The 27,927-nt window shown below is 39.1% G+C and overlaps 1 protein-coding gene across 1 annotated transcript; it reads right to left on the bottom strand.

Moving 5' to 3' along the window:
- LOC127421915 (calmodulin-1) lies at positions 1–27,320 on the bottom strand. The gene is made up of 6 exons (XM_051665138.1): positions 27,185–27,320; positions 22,858–22,888; positions 10,155–10,298; positions 4,868–4,974; positions 3,968–4,103; positions 1–1,644 (listed from the first exon to the last, which is right to left on the bottom strand). Exons 1-6 carry the CDS (start codon positions 27,185–27,187, stop codon positions 1,616–1,618), a joined length of 450 nt encoding a protein of 149 aa, XP_051521098.1. The 5' UTR covers positions 27,188–27,320; the 3' UTR covers positions 1–1,615.
- Positions 27,321–27,927: the final 607 nt, after the last annotated feature.

Genomic DNA, 27,927 nt, shown 5'->3' with positions numbered 1-27,927 from the left:
TAAAAGTATACATTTCATTTTATTGGAAAACACGGATGCATCCTTCACATATTATCCAGTACAGTTTTCACATGTTGAGTATCCTCCATCTAGTCGCTCATTTTCTAACCCTGACATACACGAAACTGTCCTGAACAGAACTGCTCCTCTCCACAGAATACATTTAAATAGAAAATCCAATTATTAGACCAATGCAACCAGAGTCTTGCTAGTAATATCATTTAAAAGGGATAGTTCACCACAAAAAATGAAAATTCTGTCATCATTTACTCACCCAATATGAAGGCGAGTAATTGATGACAGAATTGTCATTTTTTTGGATGTACTATCCCTTTGATACATTTTCAATTCATCCCTCAGAATAAACCACATTCAACGGTTTCATCTTCATCAGTCGTCTTGCAAGCAGAGCGCAAATGAAGTTCGGAGCACTTGACAACAGAGGTTGTGACAAACCCACAAGAGCAAGAGACAAATTGGCTGTATAGGTAGCTGCAGGTTCCTCTACTGTGATTGAATATATGATCTACACCAAATTGTAAATATAGATATTTCTGTGTGTGTGTGTGTGTGTGTGTGTGTGTGTATATATATATATATCAATAATATACTTCTTAATTGACTATAAGATATCTTGCAAGAAAGTTGAGGCTCACAAGTATTCTGGCACATTTCAAGACCATGGTCGAAACAAGATTCACAAACCTAACTAGAATAACAATAGGCAATGCAGAGTTTACCAGACATTAATATTGAAGTACAGTACATTTATTAAGCATAACACTGATTGCATTATGATTATGTATAGAACTATATTGTTTTGTACAGTTTGCGTTATTCAAATCACAATTCGATTCTGCTGTACATACTTTGCATCTGAATACTCCCACAAATACTGAAGCCATCATTGTAAGTGACAAACCCCACATTAAAATAAAGGGTTAAATCAGTTAACAATAACCACTGGTAACGAAGTACATGCCTTATAGCCCAAAAAGATACACTCTTTAAGTCGCACGCTGCTGTTAAACCTCAGTTATACATAGTATGAGTATGACGTCTGGTTTTTACAATAAGTACGTCTTCATCAACCTCCAGTTTTTGTTCAGAGTCTTAAACAGAAGGCAATATGCAAAAGCATGATTTCACCGCAAAAGGTCAAACGCATTTGTTTTTGCTCTGTTTGTATTGAAGGCAGCACTCTGACCCTGGACTATTAACCAACATTTTTTTTATTATTATTAAATATTATTATCTATTTTTGATGCGATGAAAGAACACTCATAAAAGGAGATGTTCTCTGCATTTTAAAGACTGCCACGTTAGGCATGGACTTCAACTCATTTGCGACTAAAAGTGACATTCTGTCCTCGAAATTTTTGTCAGGTCTGGAGACGTTTGCTCCGAAAGGGCTCATGCAGTTATGCTTGGTCCATTCACCTCTGCTAGGACAATTCTGCTATTATGTTTCACAAATTGCTTCTGAAAAGTAGATTTTAGAATTTTTGAGAATTTGAAATTCTCTGAAGTAAACTTGATTTTTTTTTTTTTTAAAGACAGAGTGATCTTAGTAGGACAAGCAATGTAAGAGAGAGAGAAAGGACAAGACAATCCTTCACTTTGCGGTCATCATCTGGACAAACTCTGCGAAGACAGACAGAAAGAAAGGAAAACAGATTAGAAATAATGATTCCGGACAAATGCAATGAAACTGGAACATTACGTGCATTTAAAAGTGTAAAGAAACGTCTGTGGATTTTCCTTCCTCAAATGGTCTCAAGTAAACAATGAAAGATATGGACTGTTTCTTTCTAGCTGTTGTTGCAACAATTCCATTTAAGGATTTTTTTTTCATTCCCTTCGATAAGTACTATTTGCTAGGGCTGGGTATCGATATGGATTTCCCAGTTCAATTTGATTCCGATTCACAAGCTCTCTATTTAATCTGGGCTTGATTCGCTTCCAGTTCATTTGGATATATTTCAGTTATAATGTCCATATGGCTTACATATGAAAGCAATTTGCAGTTCTCTATACCAATTTCTAAACAACAATATCCTAATGTAAGTTCTCAAGTAATTATTCAAGACAAGTAGTCAGCAGTATGTACAAAGAAACAAATTAAATGCAATAGAACAAATAACAACTTTACAGGGCGGGAACCACTTTTGCGTTCCCTCGCAATAGAACTGTGTTTACTCGTAATCATTTTACCATGGTTTTAGTAGTAATATTGTAGTTACCATGTAGTAACCATATTTTTTGGCCAAAACCATGGTTTTACTATAGTTTGAACCATGAAAGTTCCATGTTTTTTTTTTTTTTTTGGGTGGAAACCATGGTTTTACTATAGTAATATGTTAAACTGTAGTTACCATAGTTTTTGGCAGAAATCATGCTTTTACTAAAGTAATATTATAATAACCATGACTATAGTAGTCTAATCATGTTTTTTTTTTGTTTTTTTGCGGAAATCATTTGAATACAGTATACTGTATCCATATAGTAACCATTGCATTCCTATAGTTTAAACATGGTTATTCTTGTGCATGATTACACTATGGTTACTGTAGTAAAACCATGGTAAATGGTAAAATAGTTTTGCAATGGAACGCAAAACTATTGCAAGGGAATGCAAACTACTGTGAGGGCACACAACACTTATTGCGAAGGAATGCAGGGATCTCAAGACGTTTTTCAATGTTTCAAACTACATTCAACTTGAAACAACGTTCTAAAAACCAAAGTGAGGGCTCAGAAAGCATCTGTCTGATGCATGAGTACATAGACCAACAATTAAAAATAGCTCAGAAGTAGGCCACTAACAGGGCTATTTTTATTGATATGGACAAACAAACAATATTTGGACTTTTAACCCACTTTTTGTATTGTAGAAATGCTCAACTTGTCTGCTGTCAAAATGTACGTATATAATGTAATCTCTGTACACAAATCACATTCTAGAACTTATGTGTAGAGCATTAAATGTATGTGCAAATGTATGAGTTGTCAAGTACTTTAATTATTAATTAGCTGGTCTTTGCACTGTGCATGAAGAACCTCTGTCACTGACATCACTTCGCAGTAGTAAAAAAACCCTACACTCTCTAAACTCTCAAACTACATGCTCGAATCGACTGCACATCCTAGCACAGAAACTGATTGTGTGGACAAATGCGCTCTAATTCATTATGCAAGATGCATGTCCTGGGCATAATAAACACAGGAGCGGATTTACTGTATAGAGAATGGAGATTTCACCCGCAAGTGGTGAGCCAAGTGTGGGAGAGATAAGGGCAAACTGCCGTATCTCTTTGCATCATCCGAAAACACCCACACACTGTCATCTGAACCAATGTCAAAAAGCAAAACCACGCAAGAGAGACCCAGCGTGTGCATTATTAGACTGAATGGCGGCCAGAGAAAATATTAGTTTTGAGATTTTAAACTTCAGCAAATTAAACTTCAGCATTCAATTTGTTTTATATCTGTATATATAGTATCTAATATTGCATTGGCAATGTACACTTAAATGTCTCTTGCCAATAAAGCTTGATATAAACTGAATCTGCCCATATGATACTTTTATTAAACAAGTCCACTGGAAAACACCAGAAGATTTTGCCAACTTTTAATTACAGCATGTCAACTGATTTTATGGCATGTAAACATAATTTTATCAAAGATTTATACCTGTATAAATGTGTTTAATTACTTCCATTCACAACAAAATGTGTAACATGTACACGTTACCATGTTTATATTTAAATAAATAAAATAAATTATGACTAACCATTTTCTTGTATGTTCTTTGATACAAAGTATAAAGTAAATATATTATAGATTATATTTTAATCCTTGTTTTAATGTAACATGTACCTTGATTAATCGTGATTAATCACAGAAAACTGTGTGCATGTTTTCTTTAAATCCCTAAGGGCGGACACTGTTCTGCTGTATAGCTCACCTTCATAGTTGACCTGACCATCTCCATCAATATCTGCCTCTCGTATCATCTCATCCACTTCCTCATCTGTCAACTTCTCACCCAGGTTGGTCATGACATGACGAAGCTCAGCTGCACTGATGTAGCCGTTTCCATCCTAAGGAGAGAACATTAAGTCCCATAAAATATAAATCACACCAAGTTAGTCTTCTTTGGTGGACATATCTCTTTTACCTTCTAGTTTGAACACAGAGGAGAGGTTAAATGTAACAAATAACTACAAGTGTAAAGACTGAAAGATGGCTCAATAATAGGTACTGGACAAGTTCTGCATTGTCACTACATCTTACGTCCGTAAAACATGTACATGCGTTTTGTGCCACACAATCAATATTTGCTGAATCTTGCTCATATACATACTGTATGTCATCACATTAACTTTATCTAACTGGCTAACATGGATGAGGTATTGTCAAAAACTGACCCTACATTGACTGCTGTTAAACAAATTAGTAATGTTTTGAACCATATGCCACTGTTGAGATGAATAGTTTTCATGAATTCCTTATTCCAGCCATTATTGCAAATCTAAGAATTGTTTGCAGAATTTTTAGTTTTTTTCTTTTCTTTTGTAAATAAATCTTTACATTAAGTTAAAAAAATAAATGACAAATAGAAATGTTAAAAATAAATGTGCTCTCAAGCCAATGACCTGAAGCAGCCTGTGCCCACATGGTGAATAATCTCACTCACTGTCTGGCCAGCACACATTCAAAAAAGCAGCGTATGGAGCAGTGACAGCACTCTTTAATGACAAAATCAGAAAGAGCTTGTAAATTCATTATAGATTCTACATGATTAGGTTTCATGACCCGGTTCATCAAATTTCATGTTCACGGCAGCTGGGAGACATTTCCTCACCTTGTCGAAGACTCTGAAAGCTTCTCGGATTTCCTCTTCGCTGTCAGTGTCCTTCATTTTCCTCGCCATCATGGTTAGGAACTCTGGGAAATCTATAGTTCCGTTGCCTGTGGACAGTTAGTACCAGGTTGTCACCATTTAGCACAAGATGAAAAAGGAATAAAGCAATTCTCTCATTATCTTGCCAATAGCATTACACCAGTGCAGAAATGTCTAGGGATTGGCAAATTTAAATATTTTCATAATCAACTAGTGGTGGGTGATGGGTTATCTGAACGACCAGCTTGTCTTAAGAGTTATTTCACCCGAAAATGAAAATTAAATTATACCTTAATTGTGTTCCAAACACGTATAAACTTACTTTCTTCTGTGGAACACATGTTAGTGTGTTTTTTAATGATGTTGAGAAATTTCCTTTTCTCAAACAGGCTTGGAACACATGAAGGCAAGTAACTAATGACAGGAGTTTCATTTCTGGGTGAACTATCCCTTTAAGGAAGACCTCTATAATTAGGCTGATTACTGATCAGTTGTATTTCTCATAGGGATGGGCTTTTTCCGAGTAATTTTGTAGTCAAGTACTCTAACCCACAAAAAACAACTAATCAATTACGATTAAATATATATATATATATATATATATATATATATATATATATATATATATATATCTTTTTTTTTTTTTTTTTTTAAGAAACCAATACTGACATTTTTAGTGTAATGCACATATATAAATGGAGTCTACAAAAAGGCCATCACGTTTATGATTTCATATGCTATTATTAAAAAAAACAAGTGGTGGAAGTTGTTCAGATACTTAACGCACATATAAACATACTGGTCTGATAAGCTTCACATATTTTTTCCGCATTTTTTCCTCCATAAAAGCAGATCCTCATCCATTGGTTTGCCTGACTCCAACAAGAACCAAATACCAATAGAGTACAGTTCAAGAAGAATCATAATATTACAAATATTGCCACACTTGGCTCTGCTTGAAAGCACAGACCAGAGCCCTTCTATCAAGGGGAGCCTACAAAGTAAGCATAGCAATGCATATCACGGCGGGGAGAAAATACAACGTATTTTTTAAATTGATGTCTATGGAGGAGATGCTTCATTAAGCTGAATAAACTGCTTTTGTGAGGAAGCAGCACATTAATTAATGAATTGACCACCCATTTGCTAATCTTCAACATGTTTTACAATAAACAGTCCTTTTGGAATGAACAATGTGTGGAGTTTACTACCATAAAATTGCTGTTTTAAAAGAGACGACACGGACAATTTTGTGACAGGAAGGTGTCAGTTTATGGCTCTCCCCATTTATTTGTATGCTATCCGCAAACAGTGATTTACTGTCGCACATCCCTTGTTTCTCATGGAGCGTTCACACAGGGTGTAATCTTGTGTTCAAAAACAGCTGGATGTAGTGCAACAGAATTTAAGACATTTAAAGACTTTTTAAGGACCCGCGGGAACCCTGAAAATATAGCCACAAGACGTAAACAATATGCATGTTAACATGATTTTCGTGTGATCGTTAACAAACCTATTATACAGATTATCCAGTTTTACTGCTTGGTTGCCATGATGACTGTGACGAGGAGGAGGGCGTGGCCGGGACGAGGAGGAGGGCGTGGCCGGGCCGTAACGATGGACGCCTGGCGCTGAATCAGCCCAATCAGCGGGAGAGGAATAAAGTGGAGCCGGGGATGCCAGTTCGAGAGAGAGAGACGCACGTGGCCTCACTGTCTGTATGTTTTATGTTTAAGTTTGTTTATGTCATTAAAGTTGACGTTGCTGTTCAGCCAGTTCCCACCTCCTCCTTGCCCATTCTTCCAAAACCCGGGAAGGAGGAGGGATGTGCTGTCGTAGAGTCCTCGCCGCTGCCATCTGCCAAGGGACGGAGCGGCTGTCGTTCGCCAGAGAGTGGAGAAGTGGCTGAGGACCAGGAGACGGCGTGTCCGGGGAACGGCAAGCGAGTTTTTCTCTCTCTCTCCTCTCCTCCTCACTCTTTTCCTCTCCCTCCCCTCATCTCTCCAAGGGCTCCAGAGAGGCAGGGAAGACCTACCGGCAGAAGGATGCTGGAAGGGCAACACCTCCCCTCCAGGAAGGGGAGTACGTAATGCCGGAGGTTTCCCCGGCCTGAACCGGGCAACAGAGGAGTGTGACGAGGAGGAGGGCGTGGCCGGGCCGTAACGATGGACGCCTGCCGCTGAATCAGCCCAATCAGCGGGAGAGGGATAAGGGGGAGCCAGGGACGCCAGTTCGAGAGAGAGAGAGAGAGAGATCCACGTGGCCGCGTTGTCTGTGAGTTTTATGTTATGTTTAAGTTAATTTATGTCATTAATGTTATGTTGACTGTTCTGCCGGTTCCCGCCTCCCCCTTGCCCAACCTTTACCCTTTACAATGATATAACACTATAAACCATAAAACCCTAAAACGACCATAAAACGATAATTTAAACAACTTTTCAGCTATAAAAAAAAAAATAAAAATAAATAAAATTTAAGAGAAGAATTAATGTAAGTGCTTTTATAAAATTATAAGCTTCACATTTCTGCCTTTAACCCTCTGGGGCCTGAGGGTGTTTTGGGCCCTGGAGAAGTTTTGACATGCCTTGACATTTGTGCTTTTTTCATTTGCTTAAAAACATATTAATGGCTAAAGTCTGATAACACTGTATTCAGCACAAACTGGGCTACAATAATGTGTGAACAACATGTATGTACGTGTTTGTATTTTTGAGAAAATAACGTTTATGCGTGGTTTTTGAAAAAACAAAAATTTTAAGTCACTGAAATATGGCCATATAACACATACTAAACATTTGTTCACAAGACTTTTGAGAACTGGATCTTGTAGCCTAGAGTTTTTGCTACAAAAATGATGTGAAAATCATCCTGATCATTCATTCATACAAAACAATATAGTCATTTAACTTTTGTAATACACTTTTCGTGTTTGAAAGGCCATATGCGAGGAGGCGTGAATGATCATGAATATTGATGTGATTCACACCTGAGGAGACAAAGACCCTCAGAGAGAATGAATGTGAGGAGACTTAATGATTTAATGTATTGTTTGTAGCTTATTCACAAAATCAAGTTTAAGTTAAAAGAAGTAATCTGACTATACATAAAGACTTTACTTAAAAACTTTAGACCTACACTACCATTTAAAAGTTTTAGATCAGTAAGATTTTTTAATGTTTTTAAAAGAAGTCTCTTCTGCTCACCAAGGCTGCATTTATTTGATCCAAAATACAGCAAAAACAGTGATATTGTGAAATATTTTTACAATTTAAAATAACTGTTTTCTGTTTGAATATATTGTCAAATGCAATTTATTCCTGTGATCAAAGCTGAATTTTCAGCATCAGTACTGCAGACTTTAGTGTCACATGATCCTTCAGAAATCATTCTAATATGCTGATTTTCTAATATGGGCATATTTACAGCACATTTTTATATCATATTACATATCATATTTATATCATAAAGCATACAATTTAAATACCTGCTTTAGCCGAAACAACATTTAAATGTAACTAAAACTTGCCTATTAGGACATATTTCAAATGTCAATACTCTGAATCCTGGCTGGCAAGTCTGGAAATAGTCCAGCTAGTAAAATATGTCCATGTTTATATAAAATAGCATGTCAACTAATATGCAAGTAAAACTAAACGACTTACTCATCCGAAATTGTATCCTCGGCTGGATCAAGTCGCTCTTCAAAATGCAAACGTTCATCGTCGGATTCCCGCTCTTCTTCTGAGGAAAATGTGAACTCTTTGTCACTATCCAGGAGCTTCCTCATCTGTGTAGTGTGCCATCTTCCAAACGCGCAGAAAAGTGAATGAACTTGATGCTTTTTAAGGCACTATTGGGGGCGTTTACCATTTGCATTGATCGCCTCAGCACATTACCGTATGAATAGCGTGCTCTGCCCGTGGGTGTGATCACATTAGCGATAATTAGCTGAGCCAGGAGAAAATGTACATCGGTTTTTTTCATAGAGATTACATTGCAGGAGAATATTTGTTTTAAATTTGAATTGTTTTATTTAAAAGTAGACATTTTAATCTTTCTTTAGACATATGTTTCATGTTTGTGTGATAAGTATTCGCAGAGTTTCAGTTAATTTTTGTGACGTGTTTCAGAAAGATGCTCGCGAAGACAGAGACGGCTGAAAGCGCACCCTGTTTATTTTCTTTATTTTACAAAAGCACAAGGTTTTGTTGTTATTGTGAGTGTACATAAATAAAAGTAGACCCTTTATAGTCTCTAATGATGTCTTACACTTATCTGTATGCCCAAAAATTACAGAGTATTTTAAGTTGTTTCCACTGTTATGAGGAAAAAATACAGCAGGACGCGCCAGCGCGTCCGTCGACCCCTGGGGGTTAAACCATTTAAAAATTGACCCCATTCACTTCCACTGTAAGTGCCTCACCATAACTTTAATTTTTTCTTTTTTAAGGAAAAGAAGGGACAAGTCAAAATATTTTTTTGTGGTAACCAACATTATAGCATTATACAACATTGTATAATAACATTACACAATCTGTTATGCGCATCAGCTGCATTACACTTGTCCTAGTTTCTAATGGAATGTGTTTCAAACCACCACTGGATGCTCATTACAAATTATAATATATAATTTGTCATACAGGCATGTTGACTCCAAAGAACGATTAGCCTCTCCTCCATATGCACAGTCTACATGTGCTTTCCTTTGGACAGCATTCTTTTTCTGCAGAAAAATATTTCGCTTCCAACCTCTGAAACAATTCTGGAAGACACTTCACTTTTATCTATGAAAAGGATTTCAGCCTGAAGCTCATTGGTCACTGCCTTGGTCACGTGTACCCATCCCAATGATTGCCAGGGATAATTTCAAACAAGATGGATGTTGTTTAGGAGTTTGTGAAGTGATTATCTCAGCAGGGAGTCCCGACGGTCAAGGGATTAACAACCTCCCACTAGCAGACGCTAATGCGTACTCTATCTCGCTCCACCTGGCCGGTGATTATGTAAATGTAGCTCACACTTAAACATCAGCAAAAAACTCAGGTAGTGTGGCGCCGGCTTTAACTGCTCCTAGACGACTAACAGTAGCTTGATAGAGGGAGTGCTGTACTGTAAGTCACTTGTAAGACAAAATGTAAGATACCTGATAAGGCGCCAAGTAACTTTAAAAGGTAAATAAGGTACTATTCGGATGAAACAAAGAGAGCAGGATTGTTGTGGTACATTCTAAAAGGGTTCCTAGTCTTACCATCAGCATCTACTTCATTGATCATATCCTGCAGCTCAGCTTCAGTAGGGTTCTGTCCCAATGAACGCATCACTGTGCCGAGCTCTTTGGTGGTTATGGTGCCATCGCCATCTTTGTCGAAGAGTGAGAACGCCTCCTTGAACTCTGTTTACAATTAAAGCAATAATGCATGTAAGTACAGTAGATGTTGTATATTGCATATTTACGGCAATGAGCTGGGATTTTAGAAGTCCAACAAAAACACACAGTTTGATCTAGCCAGAAACATGCATCACACAAAGGCAGTTTATGTTGCATTAAATCTAGTTTGATGGATCATCAGCCTTTAAACCTGAGGCTACTACTTCTGCAGTCAGTGGCTATGTTCGGAAATATAAAGTACATCATCTAGTTTGCTACATTGTTGTCACAATATCTCATCATGTAATTCAGTAAGTTATTAACCAGTTATTAACTTATAAATAAAAATGTTGTTTTGCATTTTTAATCCAATTTTGTGTTAAACTGTCTTTCTGGCAGTCTGATCAAACAGTCAGTGCATCAAACATGAGCAGTTACAATCAAGCAACAGTGGGTTTTCACGTAGTCAAGCTACAGTCTTATTCTGTCTGTCCAAGTATACATGACACAATGCATTACAGCTGCACGATTCTGGATAAATTGAGAACCACGATTTTTTTACTCAGAATAAAGATCACGATTCTCTCATGATTCTGAAGAAAAATGCTTATTTCAGTGATTTACAAGACCTGGATATAAGGGTACTAAAAAAGTAATATATAATTCACTAGAGGTTCTGACAAAATGTTCTCTTCTTCAATCTATGCAAAAATGCAGTGAAGTTGTAAATCAAATATATACATTTAAAATGTCCTAAGTCCACAAGAGGGTGCAACAAATACATTATAAACCAAACAGCACCTTGTGATTATTGCAAAAAAAAAAAAAAGCAAAAAAAAAAAAAAAAAACACAAACAAAAAATCCTGTTAAAAAAAACTGCATAATAAAAAATAAAAATAAAAATGTAACCCGTTTCTCACATGACAAGTAAAAAGCAAAAAAAGCTTCATTAACATGCTGATGAAGGCTGTTGCTGACTTGGGAGGATCTCGCTGTGATACGTCGATCGATTACGGCGATGCAAACAAAATTCTCTGAGTTGGTCACAAGAGTGACAGATGTGGTGGGGTTCCTGGATGGGCTCTTCCCGAATCTGCTCGACATAACAGGCCATAAACTAGAAATCGAGCGAGCTCACAGAGTCCCGGCTCGCAGATCTGCTGGGGGAGACAGGCCCCGATCAATTCTGGCCAAATTTCTGAGATCATCCGATAAAGATCTTGTGTTGTGCCAGGCGAGAAGCAAAGGAAAGCTTACTTGGAAGAATCACAATATTTTCTTGTTCCTGGACTTTGCAAATTCAACAAGAGAGAAATGCAATCAGTTCAAGGAATGTAAGAAACTCTTACATCAACGGAAGATCGCTTTTGCACTGATGTTTCCGGCCAAACTGAGAATAGACACCAAGGATGGCAGCAAAGTATTTTTATGCCCCAAAAAGGCACTGGCCTTCATACAAACTATGGGTGAGTAAACCATTGGGCGTTTCTTTTGTGAGTGGACCGACTCGCTGTTCAGTGTCTCGATTGTCTGAGGAAGCTGGGCACCATTTTTTGTTTCTTTCTGCATTGGCTTCGCCTAGCGGCTGGAGTTTGTTTTGTTGCATAACACTCTTGCAAAACTTTTGCATTGACGGAAGATCGCATTTACACTGAAGTTCCCGGCCAGATTGAGAATGGACACTACGGATGACCGCAAAATATCTACATGCTCACATAAAGGACGTCTTTTATAAAGTTGTCGGACTGAGTTAGTCATGATGTATTTTTTTATGCGGCCTCCGAGTGAATTTGACTCGCTCAATACACACTTGATCATCCGAGGAACCGGGATGCCCGTTTTATTTCTTTATGTGCTGGCTCCGCCTAGCGGCTGGAGTTTGTTTTGTTGAATAATACTCCTTCGGGTCAGCTGTGGATGAATCTGATCGTTCGTTCTTCGATCTCCTTTTGGCTGGAGTTTGTATTGTGGAGTATTTTTTAGGGATATTGGAATGATTACATCATCTGCTGCTCTCATAACAGCCAGCTCACTGAACACTTGTCTGTCTGTCCGAGGAAACTGAACAGCTTTATATCAGCTGGAGTTTGTTTTGTGGAGGAACATACCTTCAAGCCAGTTCTGTGAATGAATCTACATGTTCTTTGTGTTTATTCTGCCTGTTGGCTGGGGTATGTTTTACAAAGTATTTTCTGTTATGTAATTTTGCCTCACAATATTTATGCAGAAGAACCGTACTTGAGTAATCCAACGGCAAAGTTGTTGTGGGGGGTTCTCGCATACGTACATGGACTCTTTGAGATTAGAGGGATTGACGCTGGTTGGCGATATTGTGCGCGGGGTTAATGCACACGTTTTTCTTTTTTCTGTTTGTTTTGTTCGGGGTTTGATTGTTGCATTAATGGGAAATGTGGTCTGTATAATCTTCCTTTTGACACACAATTTTTTATTTTTTTATTATATCAATATGTCAAATGTTAATGTGAATGGGTTATCTCTCTCCACATGGAATGTGAATGGGTTGGGGCACCCCATAAAAAGAAGGAAGGTTATTTCTTTTCTTAAACGTAAGAAATGTGATATAGTGTTTCTTCAAGAAACACATCTTTTCCCACAGGAAGCTGAAAAATTTGGGAAGATATGGGGTGGACATGTTTTCTTTAGTGCTGGCTCAAGTAAGAGCAGGGGGGTCATTATATTGATAAATAAACAGATTTAAGATAAAATAGGAAGAGTTATTATTGTTTTAGCAGACATTCGTGAGCAAAGGTTGATTTTTGCTAATATTGACGCACCTAACGCTGATGATAAGGACTTTTTTATAGATCTTGAAGGGATGTTGCAAACCGCTTGCACCCCTCATGATATAATATTGGGAGGAGACTTTAATTTATTGATGGACTCAATCCTTGATCATAGTGAAGCAAAAGTGTGTAAGCCCCCTAGAGCAACAGTGACACTTCACAGGATGTGTAAAAATCTTGGTCTTACAGATATCTGGCTACTTTTGAACCCATTTGGTAGGAATTATACATTTGTTTCATCAGTTCATAAGATTTATTCTAGAATAGATTTTTTTTTTTATATCTAAATCCCTCATTCCATCTGTTGTTGATTGCTCAATTGGAAACATCTTAGTCTCAGATCACAACCTGGTGAGTTTAGAGATGTTGCCACATACAGAGAAAAATAAATCATATAGTTGGCACTTTAATGTATCCCTTTTGCAAAATCCTGATTTCCAACAAATGATAAAGACTGAAATCAGTGTTTATATGGAGACCAACTGGTCCTCAGAATCTTGGGAGGCACTTAAGGCAATTCTTAGGGGTCGGATCATACAGTATGCCTCATTCATCAAAAAATCCAAAGCACGAGAACTCATGGAGTTGGAAGGGAATATTAAAAGTGCCGAGGCAGAGCTGAAGCGCCAAAAGTCGTCTGAAGGTCTCAGAGAATTTACCTGATTGAAATACAGATATAATACTATTCTGTCGCAGAAAGTGGAGTTTTGGTTGTTCAGGGCAAAACAGTCATACTTTGAGTCAGGGGACAAAGCAGGGAAGCTTCTGGCTAGATATATAAAACAGAGAGAGTCTTTTTCTACCATTCCCTCAGTGAAATCTGCTGGTGGTGAAATTTTTACCTCAGCCATTGATATTAATAATGCTTTTAAAGAGTTCTATCTTGAACTCTATAGTTCCACATCTTTGTCTACTGATGAATATATTAGAAAATTTGTGAAACCATTAGAACACCCTAACTTGACGACTGAGTGAAAAAAATTATCTTGAATCTGAGATAACCTTGGAGGAGCTTGACGAGGTAATTAAGCTCCGGGGCCAGATGATTTTGCCGCTGAATTTTTTGGATTTTATGCTGCAGATCTGGCTCCACTTTTGTTAGAAGTGTATACAGTATCATTAAAGAATGAAAAGCTTCCGCCAACCATGACGCAAGCCCGGATCAGTCTAATTCTCAAAAAGGACAAAGATCCAAGCGAGTGTAAGAGTTATTTCCCTTATTTCCCTGATCCAACTAGATGTAAAAATAGTCAAAAATTTTGGCTAATCGATTAAGTTATGACATCTCTTATACATATAGATCAGGTGGGGTTTATTAGGGGCTGCAGCTCTTCTGACAACATTAGGCGTTTCATCAATATCATGTGGTCAGTGGCGAATGATCGGACTCCCGTCGCTGCCATCTCGTTTGATGCCGAAAAGGCATTTGATATGGTAGAATGGGATTATCTTATAAATATATGGGTTCGGGAGTACATTTATTGGTTGGATTAAATTACTTTATAGACACCCTGTAGTGGCGGTACAAACAAATGGATTAATTTCAGGTTATTTTACTTTGAATAGGGGCACTCGGCAGGGTTGCCCTCTTTCTCCATTATTGTTCTGTCTTGCCCTGGAACCATTAGCAGCTGCGATAAGAAAGGAGGAGGATTTTCCAAGGAGTGGTGGCGGGAGGTGTGGCGCATAAGCTTTTGCTTTACGCAGATGATATTTTATTATTTGTCTCTGACCCTACTAGTTCTATGCCTTGCATCCACAGAATTATTAATTCCTTTTCTAAGTTTTCAGGATACAAAGTCAGTTTGTCTAAATCCGAAGCTTTGGCTTTGACAGCGTACTGCCCAGTGACGGCTTTCCAGCCGGGCGCTTTCCAGTGGCCCAAACAGGGCATTAAGTATTTGAGCATTTTATTCCCAGCAAAATTTTGTGATTTAATTAGAGTTAATTTTGACCCCTTAATAAAACGTTTTTCGAGTGATGTGGGCAGGTGGGCTTCATTACATTTATCTATGATTGGTAAAGTTAATGTTATTAAAATGAATTGTATTCCAAAATTAAATTACTTGCTGCAGTCTCTCCCTATAGATGTCCCCCTCTCTTATTTCAAGCAATTTGATAGCATAGCAAAGTCCTTCATTTGGAATGGTAAGCGTGCCAAATTGCATGTCAATAAGTTACATAGGCCGATTGACAAAGGTGGGCTAAGTCTACCCAAGATTTTATTTTATTATTATGCATTTGGTCTCAGACATTTGGCTCACTGGTCGCTTCCACCTGAGAGAGCCCCTCCCTGGTTCTGTATAGTACAGGAATTTCTTGCCCCTATTTCACCATTGCAGAGCCTTTCTATCAAATTAATCGGAGAAGTTAAGTTACATCATTATCTCACATTTGAACTCAGTATGGACAAAGGTGTCCAGAGTGTTTAATTCAGACATTTATTTAAATGTTGCCTTGAGCATATGGCTGAACCCCAAATTATGCAACAACAAGTCCCCTATTTGCTGGTCAGAATGGATTGGGAGGGGGGTTACTTCACTCGGTGACCTATATGAGAGTGGAGTGCTGAAATCCTTTCAAAATTTGGTTAAACTTTTTGGGATACCCAGATCTCAGTTCTATAAGTATTTACAGTTGCACCACCTGCTTTGTACTGTTCTTGGGAATGGTTTACACCCCCTTAAAGCGGCAGATACTCTGGGAGTGGTGAATACTGCTTTCGGAAAAGGTCATGAGGCATCATTGTATTACTCCCTGTTAATACAGAGTCTGTGTGACGGAACTTCAGCTTCTCTTAAGAGATTATGGGAGAAAGATCTAAACTTGGTATTGGAGGAGGGAGTGTGGGCTAGGATTCTAAAAAACGCAAAATCTGCATCTAGAGATGCAAGGGTTCGCCTTATGCAATACAAGATTTTACATAGAGTCTATTGGACCTCCTCTAGATTGCATAGGCTTGGTCTTAAAGACACACCCACCTGCTGGCGATGTCAATCAGAAGATGGAGACACAACCCATGTCTTTTGGGGATGTGTTAAGATTCAAGAGTTCAGGTTGAGGATTCAGAGTTTTACGTGCGAGGGTTTGGCCTCTCAGAATTTATTCTGCCCCAGACTCTGTATCTTAGGAGATGGGGCAGTCATTAATTTGGAGAATAAACACGTGAAAAACTGGGTCCTAACTAGTATTATGATTGCCAGACAGATTATTCTAAGAAGTTGGAAGTCGGCTGGAGCGCCACCATTTCAAGAGTGGTGTTCAGAGTGGCAGCTCTTGAGGAGGGGATATCCAGAAGACTGCGGAGTCTAGACCTGTTTGGGGAGAAATGGGGCAAATATCTGTCTTTTTTGGAGGGCTCTCGGGGAGGGACAGTGGAGAGAGGTGTAGGGGATATTTGTGATTAGTTTATTATTATTATTTCATTTTTTTATTTTTTATTTTTTTTATTATTTATATATTTACTTTTTTGTTGTTTGTTGTGTGTCTATAATTATGTGACCACCGGGGTGTTGATGGGGGTCGGGTGAGGGATTGGGGGGATAGATAGTGTAAAATATTTATTCTGTGTATATATATGTTTTGCTGTTCCTTTTTAATAGATGAATCAATAAAAATGTTAGTCACAAAAAAAAGGTAATTTAATGCTAAACGAAACTGCTTTAATACTTGACACTCTTTACTGTGTAATAGATCTACATTAATACTGATTTGATGCAGTAAGAATGCCTAAATGCCTATAACAGACAGCATGCAGCTTATATACATTTAGACATCGCACAAATCAAACATTTTGAAGAATTTGTCCCGTCTGCTTATACAATAATGGCTGTGTTTGCATTAATATCTCGTCAGGACAGTGCAGATTTAATCCCGTCTGTTTCCACTGGTAATTCACTAACAGCTGTGCTTACATTAATATCACCTAAACAGGGGTATTTTGATTAAAAACAGTGCACAGTCTCACACAGGAGCGCTCCATTCATCACAAGACACAAATGCATGGGCAGACACACGCATGTGAGCATTTGAAAGCAGCCGGCTGTGATCAAACAGCGCACGGGTAGCGAATTTAGTCAGATCTTGGTAATGCCGGTATTTTGTAGCATCAGTGGCTATTAAAATATTGAACTGAACAGAGATTCTGCTCACACTCCTAGCTAATTGTGGTTGCACCCTGCAGTTTGTAAAGCACTGTGCTGGACAAACGTCTTTGGCCATTGCGTTTTAGTTTATTCAGCGTCTTGTGCAGGAGCACTGCGTTTTGTAGATGCCATATACATTTAATCAACATTTAAAAGTGCGTCATGAAGTGAATTTTTTATTTAAATTTTACCGCCTTACAAATGCTTGCCACTGGAACATTAATATATATTACAGAAGGGGGCCTGGGTAGCTCAGCGAGTAAAAACACTGACTACCACACCTGAAGTCGCGAGTTCGAATTCAGGGCGTGCTGAGTAACTCCAGCCAGGTCTCCTAAGCAACCAAATTGGCCCGGTTGCTAGGGAGGGTAGAGTCACATGGGGTAACCTCCTCGTGGTTGCTATAATGTGGTTCTTGCTCTCGGTGGGGCGCGTGGCGAGTTGTGCATGGATGCCGTGGATAACAGCGTGATGCCTCCACACGCGCTATGTCTCCGCGGTAACGTGCTCAACAATCCACGTGATAAAATGCATGGATTGACGGTCTCGGATGCGGAGGCAACTGAGATTCGTCCTCCGCCACCCGGATTGAGACGAGTCACTACGCAACCACGAGGACTTAGAGCGCATTGGGAATTGGACATTCCAAATTGGGGAGAAGAGAAGAAAAATAAATAAATAAATAAATAAATTAATTAATTATATTATATATATTACACAGTTGTGCTCAAAAGTTTGCATACCCTGGCAAAAATTTTGACATTTTGGCATTGATTTTGAAAATATGACTGATCATGCTCCTTGAAACAACCACACCATCTTTTTCCAGAGCAGCCTGTATTTCTCCTGAGGTTATCTGTGGGTTTTTCTTTGTATCCTGAACAATTCTTCTGGCAGTTGTGGCTGAATTCTTTCTTGGTCTACCTGACCTTGGCTTGGTATCAAGTGATCCCTGAATTTTCCACTTCTTAAGTGATTGAACAGTACTGACTGGCATTTTCAAGGCTTTGGATATCTTTTTATATCCTTTTCCATCTTTATAAAGTTCCATTACCTTGTTACGCAGGTCTTTTGACAGTTCATTTCTGCTCCCCATGGCTCAGTATCTAGCCTGCTCAGTGCATCCACATGAGAGCTAACAAACTCATTGACTATTTATACACAGACACTAATTGCAATTTAAAAAGCCACAGGTGTGGGAAATTAACCTTTAATTGCCATTTAAACCTATGTGTGTCCCCTTGTGTGTCTGTAACAAGGCCAAACATTCAAGGATATGTAAACTTTTGATCAGGGCCATTTGGGTGATTTCTGTTACCATTATGATTTAAAAAGGAGCCAAACAACTATGTGATAATAAATGGCTTCATAGGATCACTATCCTTAAATAAAAGACAGTTTTTTTTGCATGATCAGTCATATTTTCAAAATCGATGCCAAAATTTCACAATTTCTGCCAGGGTATGCAAACTTTTGAGCACAAATGTATATATATATATGTATAAATAAAACTCAGCAAAAAAAGAAATGTCCCTTTTCAGGACACTGTATTTTTAAAGATAACTTTACAAATCTTTATTGTAAAGGGTTTAAACAATGTTTTCCATGCTTGTTCAATGAACCATAAACAATTAATGAACATGCACCTGTGGAACGGTCGTTAAGACACTAACAGCTTACAGATGGTAGGCGATTAAGGTCACAGTTATAAAAACTTAGGACACTAAAGAAACCTTTCTACTGACTCTGAAAAACACCAAAAGAAAGATGCCCAGGGTCCTTGCTCATCAGTGTGAATGTGCCTTAGGCATGCTGCATGGAGGCATGAGGACTGCAGATGTGGCCAGGGCAATAAATTGCAATGTCCGTACTGTGAGATGCCTAAGACAGCGCTGCAGGGGACAGGAAGGACAGCTGATCGTCCTTGCAGTGGCAGACCACGTGTAACAACACCTGAACAGGATCGGTACATCCAAATATCACACCTGCGGGACAGGTACAGGATGGCAACAACAACTGCCCGAGTTACACTAGAAACGCACAATCCCACCATCAGTGCTCAGACTGTCCGCAATAGGCTGAGAGAGGCTGGACTGAGGGCTTGTAGGCCTGTTGTAAGGCAGGTCCTTACCAGACATCACCGGCAACAACGTCGCCTATGGGCACAAACCCACCTTCGCTGGACCAGACAGGACTGGCAAAAAGTTCTCATCACTGACGAGTCACGGTTTTGTCTCACCAGGGGTGATGGTCAGACTCGTGTTTATCTTCGAAGGTATGAGTATTACACCGAGGCCTGTACTCTGGAGCGGGATCAATTTGGAGGTGGAAGGACCGCCATGGTCTGGGGCGGTGTGTCACAGCATCATCGGACTGCCTGCAATGACAACAAGCTCAATCTCAACACTGTGCATTACAGGGAAGACATCCTCCTCCCCCATGCGGTACCGTTCCTGCTGGCTCATCCTGACATGACCCTCCAGCATGACAATGCCACCAGCCATACTGCTCGTTCTGTGCGTGAATTCCTACAAGACAGGTATGTCAGTGTTCTGCCATGGCCAGCGAAGAGCCCGGATCTCAATCCCATTGAGCACATCTGGGACCTGTTGGATCGGAGGGTGACGGCTAGGGCCATTCCCCCCAGAAATGTCCAGGAACTTGCAAGTGCCTTGGTGGAAGAGTGGGGTAACATCTCACAGCAAGAATTGGCAAATCTGGTGCAGTCCATGAGGAGGAGATGCACTGCAGTACTTGGTGGCCACACCAGATACTGACTGTTACTTTTGATATTGACCCCCCCCCACCTTTGTTCAGGGACACATTATTCCATTTCTGTTAGTCACATGTCTGTGAAACTTTTTCAGTTTATGTCTTAATTGTTGTATCTCTTTATGTTCATACAAATATTTACACGTTAAGTTTGCTGAAAATAAAAGCAGTTGAAAGTGAGGGGACGTTTCTTACAGTGCATCTGGAAAGTATTCACAGCGCTTCACTTTTTCCACATTCCAAAATGGATTAAATTCATTATTTTCCTCAAAATTCTACAAACAATACCCCATAATGACAATGTGAAAGAAGTTTGTTTGAAATCTTCGCAAATTTATTAAAAATAAAAAATAAAAATAAAAAATTAAAAAAATAAAATCACATGTACATAAGTATTCACAGCCTTTGCCATGACACTCAAAATTGAGCTCAGGTGCATCCTGTTTCCACTGATCATCCTTGAGATGTTTCTACAACTTGATTGGAGTCCACCTGTGGTAAATTCAGTTGATTGGACATGGAAAGGCACACACCTGTCTATATAACGTCCCACAGTTAACAGTGCATGTCAGAGCACAAACCAAGCCATGAAGTCCAAGGAATTGTCTGTAGACCTCCGAGACAGGACTGTATCAAGGCACAGATCTGGGGAAGGGTACAGAAAAATGTCTGCAGCATTGAAGGTCCCAATGAGCACAGTGGCCTCCATCATCCGTAAATGGAAGAAGTTTGGAACCACCAGGACTCTTCCTAGAGCTGGCCGCCCGGCCAAACTGAGTGATCGGGGGAGAAGGGCCTTAGTCAGGGAGGTGACCAAGAACCCGATGGTCACTCTGACAGAGCTCCAGCATTTCTCTGTGGAGAGAGGAGAACCTTCCAGAAGAACAACCATCTCTGCAGCACTCCACCAATCAGGTCTGTATGGTAGAGTGGTCAGATGGAAGCCACTCCTCCGTAAAAGGCACATGACAGCCCGCCTGGAGTTTGCCAAAAGGCACCTGAAGGACTCTCAGACCATGAGAAACAAAGATTGAACTCTTTGGCCTAAATGGCAAGCGTCATGTCTGGAGGAAACCAGGCACCGTTCATCACCTGGCCAATACCATCCCTACAGTGAAGCATGGTGGTGGCAGCATCATGCTGTGGGGATGTTTTTCAGCGGCAGGAACTGAGAGACTAGTCAGGATCGAGGGAAAGATGAATGCAGCAATGTACAGAGACATCCTTGATGAAAACCTGCTCCAGAGTGCTCTGGACCTCAGACTGGGGCGAAGGTTCATCTTCCAATAGGACAACGACCCTAAGCACACAGCCAAGATAACAAAGGAGTGGCTCCGGTACAACTCTGTGAATGTCCTTGAGTGGCCCAGCCAGAGCCCAGACTTGAACCTGATTGAAAATCTCTGGAGAGATCTGAAAATGGCTGTGCACCGACGCTCCCCATCCAACTTGATGGAGCTTGAGAGGTCCTGCAAAGAAGAATGGGAGAAACTGCCCAAAAATAGGTGTGCCAAGCTTGTAGCATCATACTCAAAAAGACTTGAGGCTGTAATTGGTGCCAAAGGTGCTTCAACAAAGTATTGAGCAAAGGCTGTGAATACTTATGTACATGTGATTTTTTTTTCCGTTTTTATTTAACAAATTTGCAAAGATTTCAAACAAACTTCTTTCACATTGTCATTATGGGGTATTGTTTGTAGAATTTTGGGGAAAATAATGAATTTAATCCATTTTGGAATAAGGCTGTAACATAACAAAATGTGGAAAAAGTGAAGCGCTGTGAATACTTTCCGGATGCACTGTATATACACATCGCAGAATCGTTGTAATTTAGAAATGAGATCACGTGGGTGTCCGAATCGAGATCGCGATCTTTTAACAATTAATCGTGCAGCTCTACAATGCATAATCGAATATCTGAAGGAAAGACGTCAGCTGAGGAAGTGTCAGTAAGACATGTTGAGCTTGAGCTGTCATTCGCAGCATGAGCACAACGGCAATGCCAATTCTGGTCTGATTAACGTGTATATTTGCTTGATGAAGCCAAGCTACAATTGCATTATCTAGGTCGCTTATTCTGAAATGGATTGATTTCAGTCATTTAAATTACATTTTAAAAAGACAAATCATTGTTTTAGACCAACTGAAATAAAAGTGCAAGTAAACGTTAAGTAAAGTGCAAGTAAACGTATTGAAAGAGTCAAGGAGAAGATGTGGCTGAAAATTTGCTTCATCAGCACAGTAAACATCCTGCAGAAATAGTAAGAGTAGTATGGTGATATGCTATTCTAAACATAGCCACTGTCTTGCTTACCACACTTATCTTAACCCACAATGTTACAGCTTCAAAGCAGAAGTAACCAGATACTATCAACTACTTACATAAGAAATGTAACTGTTACAACTGACCAAAAGTAAACATAAAAATGGTCACACAAATCACTCGTTAAATGTATCTGAACAGCTTAAAATGACATGTATGATCCAACATATAGACAAGAGTCAAATAATCACATGTTAAAAGGGATAGTGCACCCAAAAATGAAACCTTATCATATATTCACCCTTATGTAAATCAAACTTTTTTTGACATCAAAAAATGTGATATATCTTTTCCATTCAATTAAAGCAAACAGTAACCAGGGACTGTCCAACAAGGACAAAAACCACCATAAAAGTAGTCCATGCATCCATTTAAGCACAAAATAGTCTTCTGAAGACATTCTGCATGTTCAAACTTACGAATATGAAGATATTAAGTAATATGGATTAGGAATGATATGAGGATGAGTAAATGGTGACAGAATTTTCATTTTTGGGGTGAACAATTCCTTTAATGACAATTTTAAAGCTGGACTCACCAGCAATCTGTTCCTCAGTCAGCTGGTCTGCCTGTATTAGTAGAGAGAGGGAGAGAGAGAAAGTCAATCATCTCATCTGCAGTGCTCACACACGCACACCTCTGACTAAATGATTTTAATGAAGGACATGTAAAAAAATAGTTCTTTAAAAATATCCACCGCAGTTATAATTAGACAGTGCCACACAGGGGGTCATGAATGTGACACACTTTAAATGATTGCATCTCTCTCTGACACAGAGTTCATTATTCAATTATTAAAGAGGAGAGGATTCATCCGAGCACGTGGTTCACTTGAAGTGATTCAGCTGTGCTTTTTTATGAAATGAGAATATGGCTGATACAAATCCCAATAACAGGATGACAGCCAGATGTGCAAAAAAAAAAAAATTTTTTTTTATAGTAAAATGAAAACGGTGCTGCTTAAATTACAAGAAGAACTAGATTTCACATTTTCAGAAGAAAATATGATTGGTGCTTGTCTGTGCAAAACTCACCGGCACAACGTGTAACTGGCCAAAGTCATAAGAGCTCACCCCCAAGTCTAGGGTGTGGAACCGAGAACTGGTTCTTATTCGGAACTGGTTCCATTTTTTAAAAATACCTGAACTGTATGATTTTCATGACTTTTGGTTCTGTTAATGGTTCCCAATTCCTCCAATTTTCCGCCATACCATTCCACGCTACCATTCAGCGACGCTGCAACACCGCTACTGAATCAGCAGTGTGAAACATCCACAAGACCAGTGTAGTCCGATTCCTTAATGACTCTCACGAGCTGTTTCTTTAGAATCTAGGTACAACGCAAATACACAGCGCTACCTCCCAAACGAATGACTCTTTTCTGCCTGTTCTTTTCAGTGAACGAAAAACTTACTGGGCCACAAGTAATTTATTTCGTCATGTCCGATCCAAAATGAAAAGAATTGTTACTGTGTTATATGTACTTAAGGTTTGTGAGACTTAAATCAGAGTAATTACTGTATGGTACAAATTGGCCAATTAGCGGTCCATATAAATAAGATATTTATGAATTTTCACTTTTGCGTTAAACGTTAAATTAATATTCCTATTATTATCATCATCTGTCAAACTGTTTCTGACAGGATGCTAAAGAATGACTCTCCTGAACCAATTCTCGTGAATCCACAGCGCAAAATATACAGCGTGACCAGTTTAGTCCAATTTACGAATGAACGACTCTCATGAGTCAGTCCTTTTTTTTTTTTTTTTTTTTTAATTTGGAATCCCCAATTCCCAATGCACTCTAAGTCCTCGTGGTGGCTTAGTGACTCGCCTCAATCCGGGTGGCAGAGGACAAATCTTAGTTGCCTCCACATCTGAGACCGTCAATCCGTGCATCTTATCACGTGGCTTGTTGAACGCGTTTCCGCGGAGACATAGCACGTGTGGAGGCTTCACGCTATTCTCCATGGCATCCACGCACAACTCACCACATGCCCCACTGAGAGCGAGAACCACATTATAACGACCATGAGGAGGTTACCCCATGTTACTCTACCCTCCCTGGCAACCTGGCCAATTTGGTTGCTTAGGAGACCTGGCTGGAGTCACTCAGCACGCCCTGGATTCGAACTCGCGACTTCAGGTGTGGTAGTCAGCGTCTTTACTTGCTGAGCTACACAGGTCAAGTCCTTTTGAATCTACATCACAAAACATTCAGAGTGATCAGTGTAGTCCGATTACCAAACGAAGAACTCTCAAAAGCCTGTTCTTTTGAATATACACCGCAAATGAAATGCAATGCTGCCAGTGTCTGAAATTAACATCCGCAAAGCGCCAAATGCAGGTAAATTTTGCAGTGTCACCCGCCTCTTTTTTATTAATGTCTGTGTCAGCCCCTAAAAGCAATGTTCCAGTTTTGTCCTCAAGGGGGCTCTGTTGGCCTACAGTCAGCAAGACCGCAAGTGTTTAGACAGAATGGCCTTTAGCTAATTTCCCGCTGATCGTCAATAGCATCAGTTAGTATATCTAGAAGAAAGATGAAGGCAATGTTTAGGACCATTCATGCTATGAAGGGAAGAACACTCTCGGATTTCGAGTTGATGTGCGAGTAAGTTTTAAATACTCACCATCACACACACAAATTAATAATAGCATTAAATTACCAGAATAGAGTGATTTTCATGACGTTTTGTTCCATTAACGGTTCTTGAATGTGCAGCCTTCCGGCGATGCAGAGAGAAAACCATACAAAATAAACAGATAGTGTTTTTCAGCAATGCAACACTGATACTGAATCTACAGTGCAAGACATAAAGCGCAACCAGTATAGTCCGACTCCCAAACAAATGACTCGTTGATCTGGTTATTTTTAAAGAATCAACAACTACAGCGCTACCCGTGCTGTCCGATTCCCAAAAGAATTACTCTAATGACCTGGCTCTTGTAAATTAACAAGACTTACAAATCAGCTGATGCTGACTGGATATTTCTGACTGAATTAATTGACTCACTCGAAATAACCGTTATAAATAACTGTTACTGTGATATGTACATAACATTTAGTTTATAGGTAGACCGATATATCTGTTTTACCGATTGATCGGTGCCGCAAGTTGCATTTTGAAACTATCGGTTATCGGCGAAAATCTATCCCGATGGTTGCGATAGTTTTTATTACATTGGAGAGCGACTGGAAGTAAACAATTATAGTGAAAAGGACTTAAATATTGATCTGATTCTCTCCCAAAGCAGTCGTATCACTTTAGAAGACATTAATACTACCAATGGAGTCTTTTGGATTACTTTTACTACGACTGTCTGTGCTTTTTGGAGCTTTAAAGTGCTGATCACCATCCACTTGCATTGTATGGACCTACAGAGCTGAAATATTCTTCTAAAAATCTTTGTTGTGTTCAGCAGAAGAAATAAAGTTATACACATCTGGGATGGCATGAGGGTGAGTAAATGATGAGAGAATTTTCATTTTAGGATGAAGGGGGGGGGGCTCTACTGAGATCAGTATCAGACATTAGCTGAATATGCCCTTTATTAGAACCAGCTTCACAGACAGCTAAATACCTTGTGTGGATGTAGGTGCATTGCCACCTCACTTGCAGCTGGATAACATATTCAATGCTACTTTTCAGGCCTCTAAATGCACTTCAGTGACTGCGGAAATCACGCTCGAGGGGACAAATGTTTGACATGCAACAAGAGTTGCATTCCAATTTGATGAGTGTGTCTGCAATGCAGATCTAGTGTCATCTGCAGCAGCTATGATTTGGTTCAGTGTAGGGGGGAAAGGGGGAGGGGACGACCAGGATCAGTCACTGCAGTTCAGCATGCTGCAATATGCAATCTCACTGTCCTCTCCATTCATATTTAAGCTTATATAGCTAAATGGTATTACTGGAGTATCTGGGGTTGTGGGATGCTGAACTGCAGATTTTCTGGCAGCCTTACTCATAGTGCACATCAGCTACCCTACATGTTGTGTGCAAATGCAACAGTCTCTGCAGGATTCATGTCAGACAAGGTGACGTTTTCAAACTTTGTGTTGGATCTGAGAACCATTTATACAAACAAACGTGGGCAGAGCGATCTAAGAGAAATTAGGAACTTCAGCAAATATGCTTTGCTGATGGTTAAGGTTATTTTTACACCACCACGCCCACACTTATCCTTCTGTTAAAGGCAATGAGCTCAGCCCATGTAAAATTAGCAACCAGTCACTGTTCACACACCAAGATGAGTTGAAGCACTGCATGGAGGCAACTTGCATGATGTATTACATATTTAATTCACAACGTTAAAACATTCAACATTGACACTGCCAATGCTCTGGACAAACACCGTGCATACTGTACATTTCATTGTATACATGCATTTGCAATATTTCAGGACAAAAGCAGCTCGTTTGTATTAAAAGTGACCATAATAAACAGTCTTAAAACAGAAAGTGCAGCATGTTTGATTGCCAGACTTCAAGTAGGGCGAGCGGGCTACACTGCATAGAAACAAATTGATTAATTTACTCCCTTTTAGTATCTCATCTGGACAAATAACATGGCAATAATAACTGTATGATTTCCATATAACATAAATAACATATATGTGTTAATATACATTTCTTGGTCGCGCTAACTGGCCAATTAGCGTTGCATTTCAATGAGATATGGATGCATTTCATTACATGTTCACTTTCACTAACAAAAACACTATGGATACCTCTTAAATGTCAAAGCATTAACGTTTAAATTAATATTGAAATTATTATTAACTGTCAAACTGTGTCTGACAGGATGATACAGGGCTACACTGTTAGCTGCACGCGCTGCTGATATTATAACGGCTCTACTCACCATCCTTCCGGTGTGTTTTAATCAAGTCTCGTCTGAGTGTGTGCAAAATGAACTGCTGCGAGCTGTGTGTGTTTTAAACGTTGATATACAAACGCAGAGTGTGTGAGTGTGTGTGAGTGTGTGTGTGTGTTTAAGAGAGAGTGCACCGCTATGGAGGACCGAATATGACAATATTAAAAATAGATAAATATATTTGCCAAAAATAAATCAATAAATAAATGTTTAAATTGGACATACATTATACATTTATTTCCTTATTTATGCATTATTGTATTTATCTATTTCCCAAAAAAAATATTTCCTCATTTATTTAAAAATGTATTTCCACATTTTATTTATTTCCATATGTATTTATTTCTACATTTGTTTATTTCTACATTTATTTATTTCCACATTTATGTATTTCTACATTTCTTTGTCCATGTGGTAATGAGGGGGCGTGTTTTCTACTGCAGGCATAGCAATCAAGCTCAGAGTGCTCCAGATTGAAGCTTGGAGGCAACAGTGACATCTTGTGGTTGAGTCAAATAGGGACTTAATGACCTCTATTGAATGAATGATGTAGAGCAGGTCTACTCAACTTTGGAAAGCCCAGGGGTCGCAAAGCTGGATCTGTGTACCTTTGAGAGCCGCACTATAGTAATTATATATATATATATATATATATATATATATATATATATATATATATACACAGTACTGTGCAAAAGTCTTAGGCACATAAAATGTTTCACAAAAGCATT

This window comes from Myxocyprinus asiaticus, chromosome 31, assembly GCF_019703515.2.
Source record: "Myxocyprinus asiaticus isolate MX2 ecotype Aquarium Trade chromosome 31, UBuf_Myxa_2, whole genome shotgun sequence".
Lineage (NCBI taxonomy): Eukaryota > Metazoa > Chordata > Actinopteri > Cypriniformes > Catostomidae > Myxocyprinus > Myxocyprinus asiaticus.
Note: the sequence above shows the minus strand (reverse complement) of the source record. Positions and strands in the feature narration are given on the sequence as shown.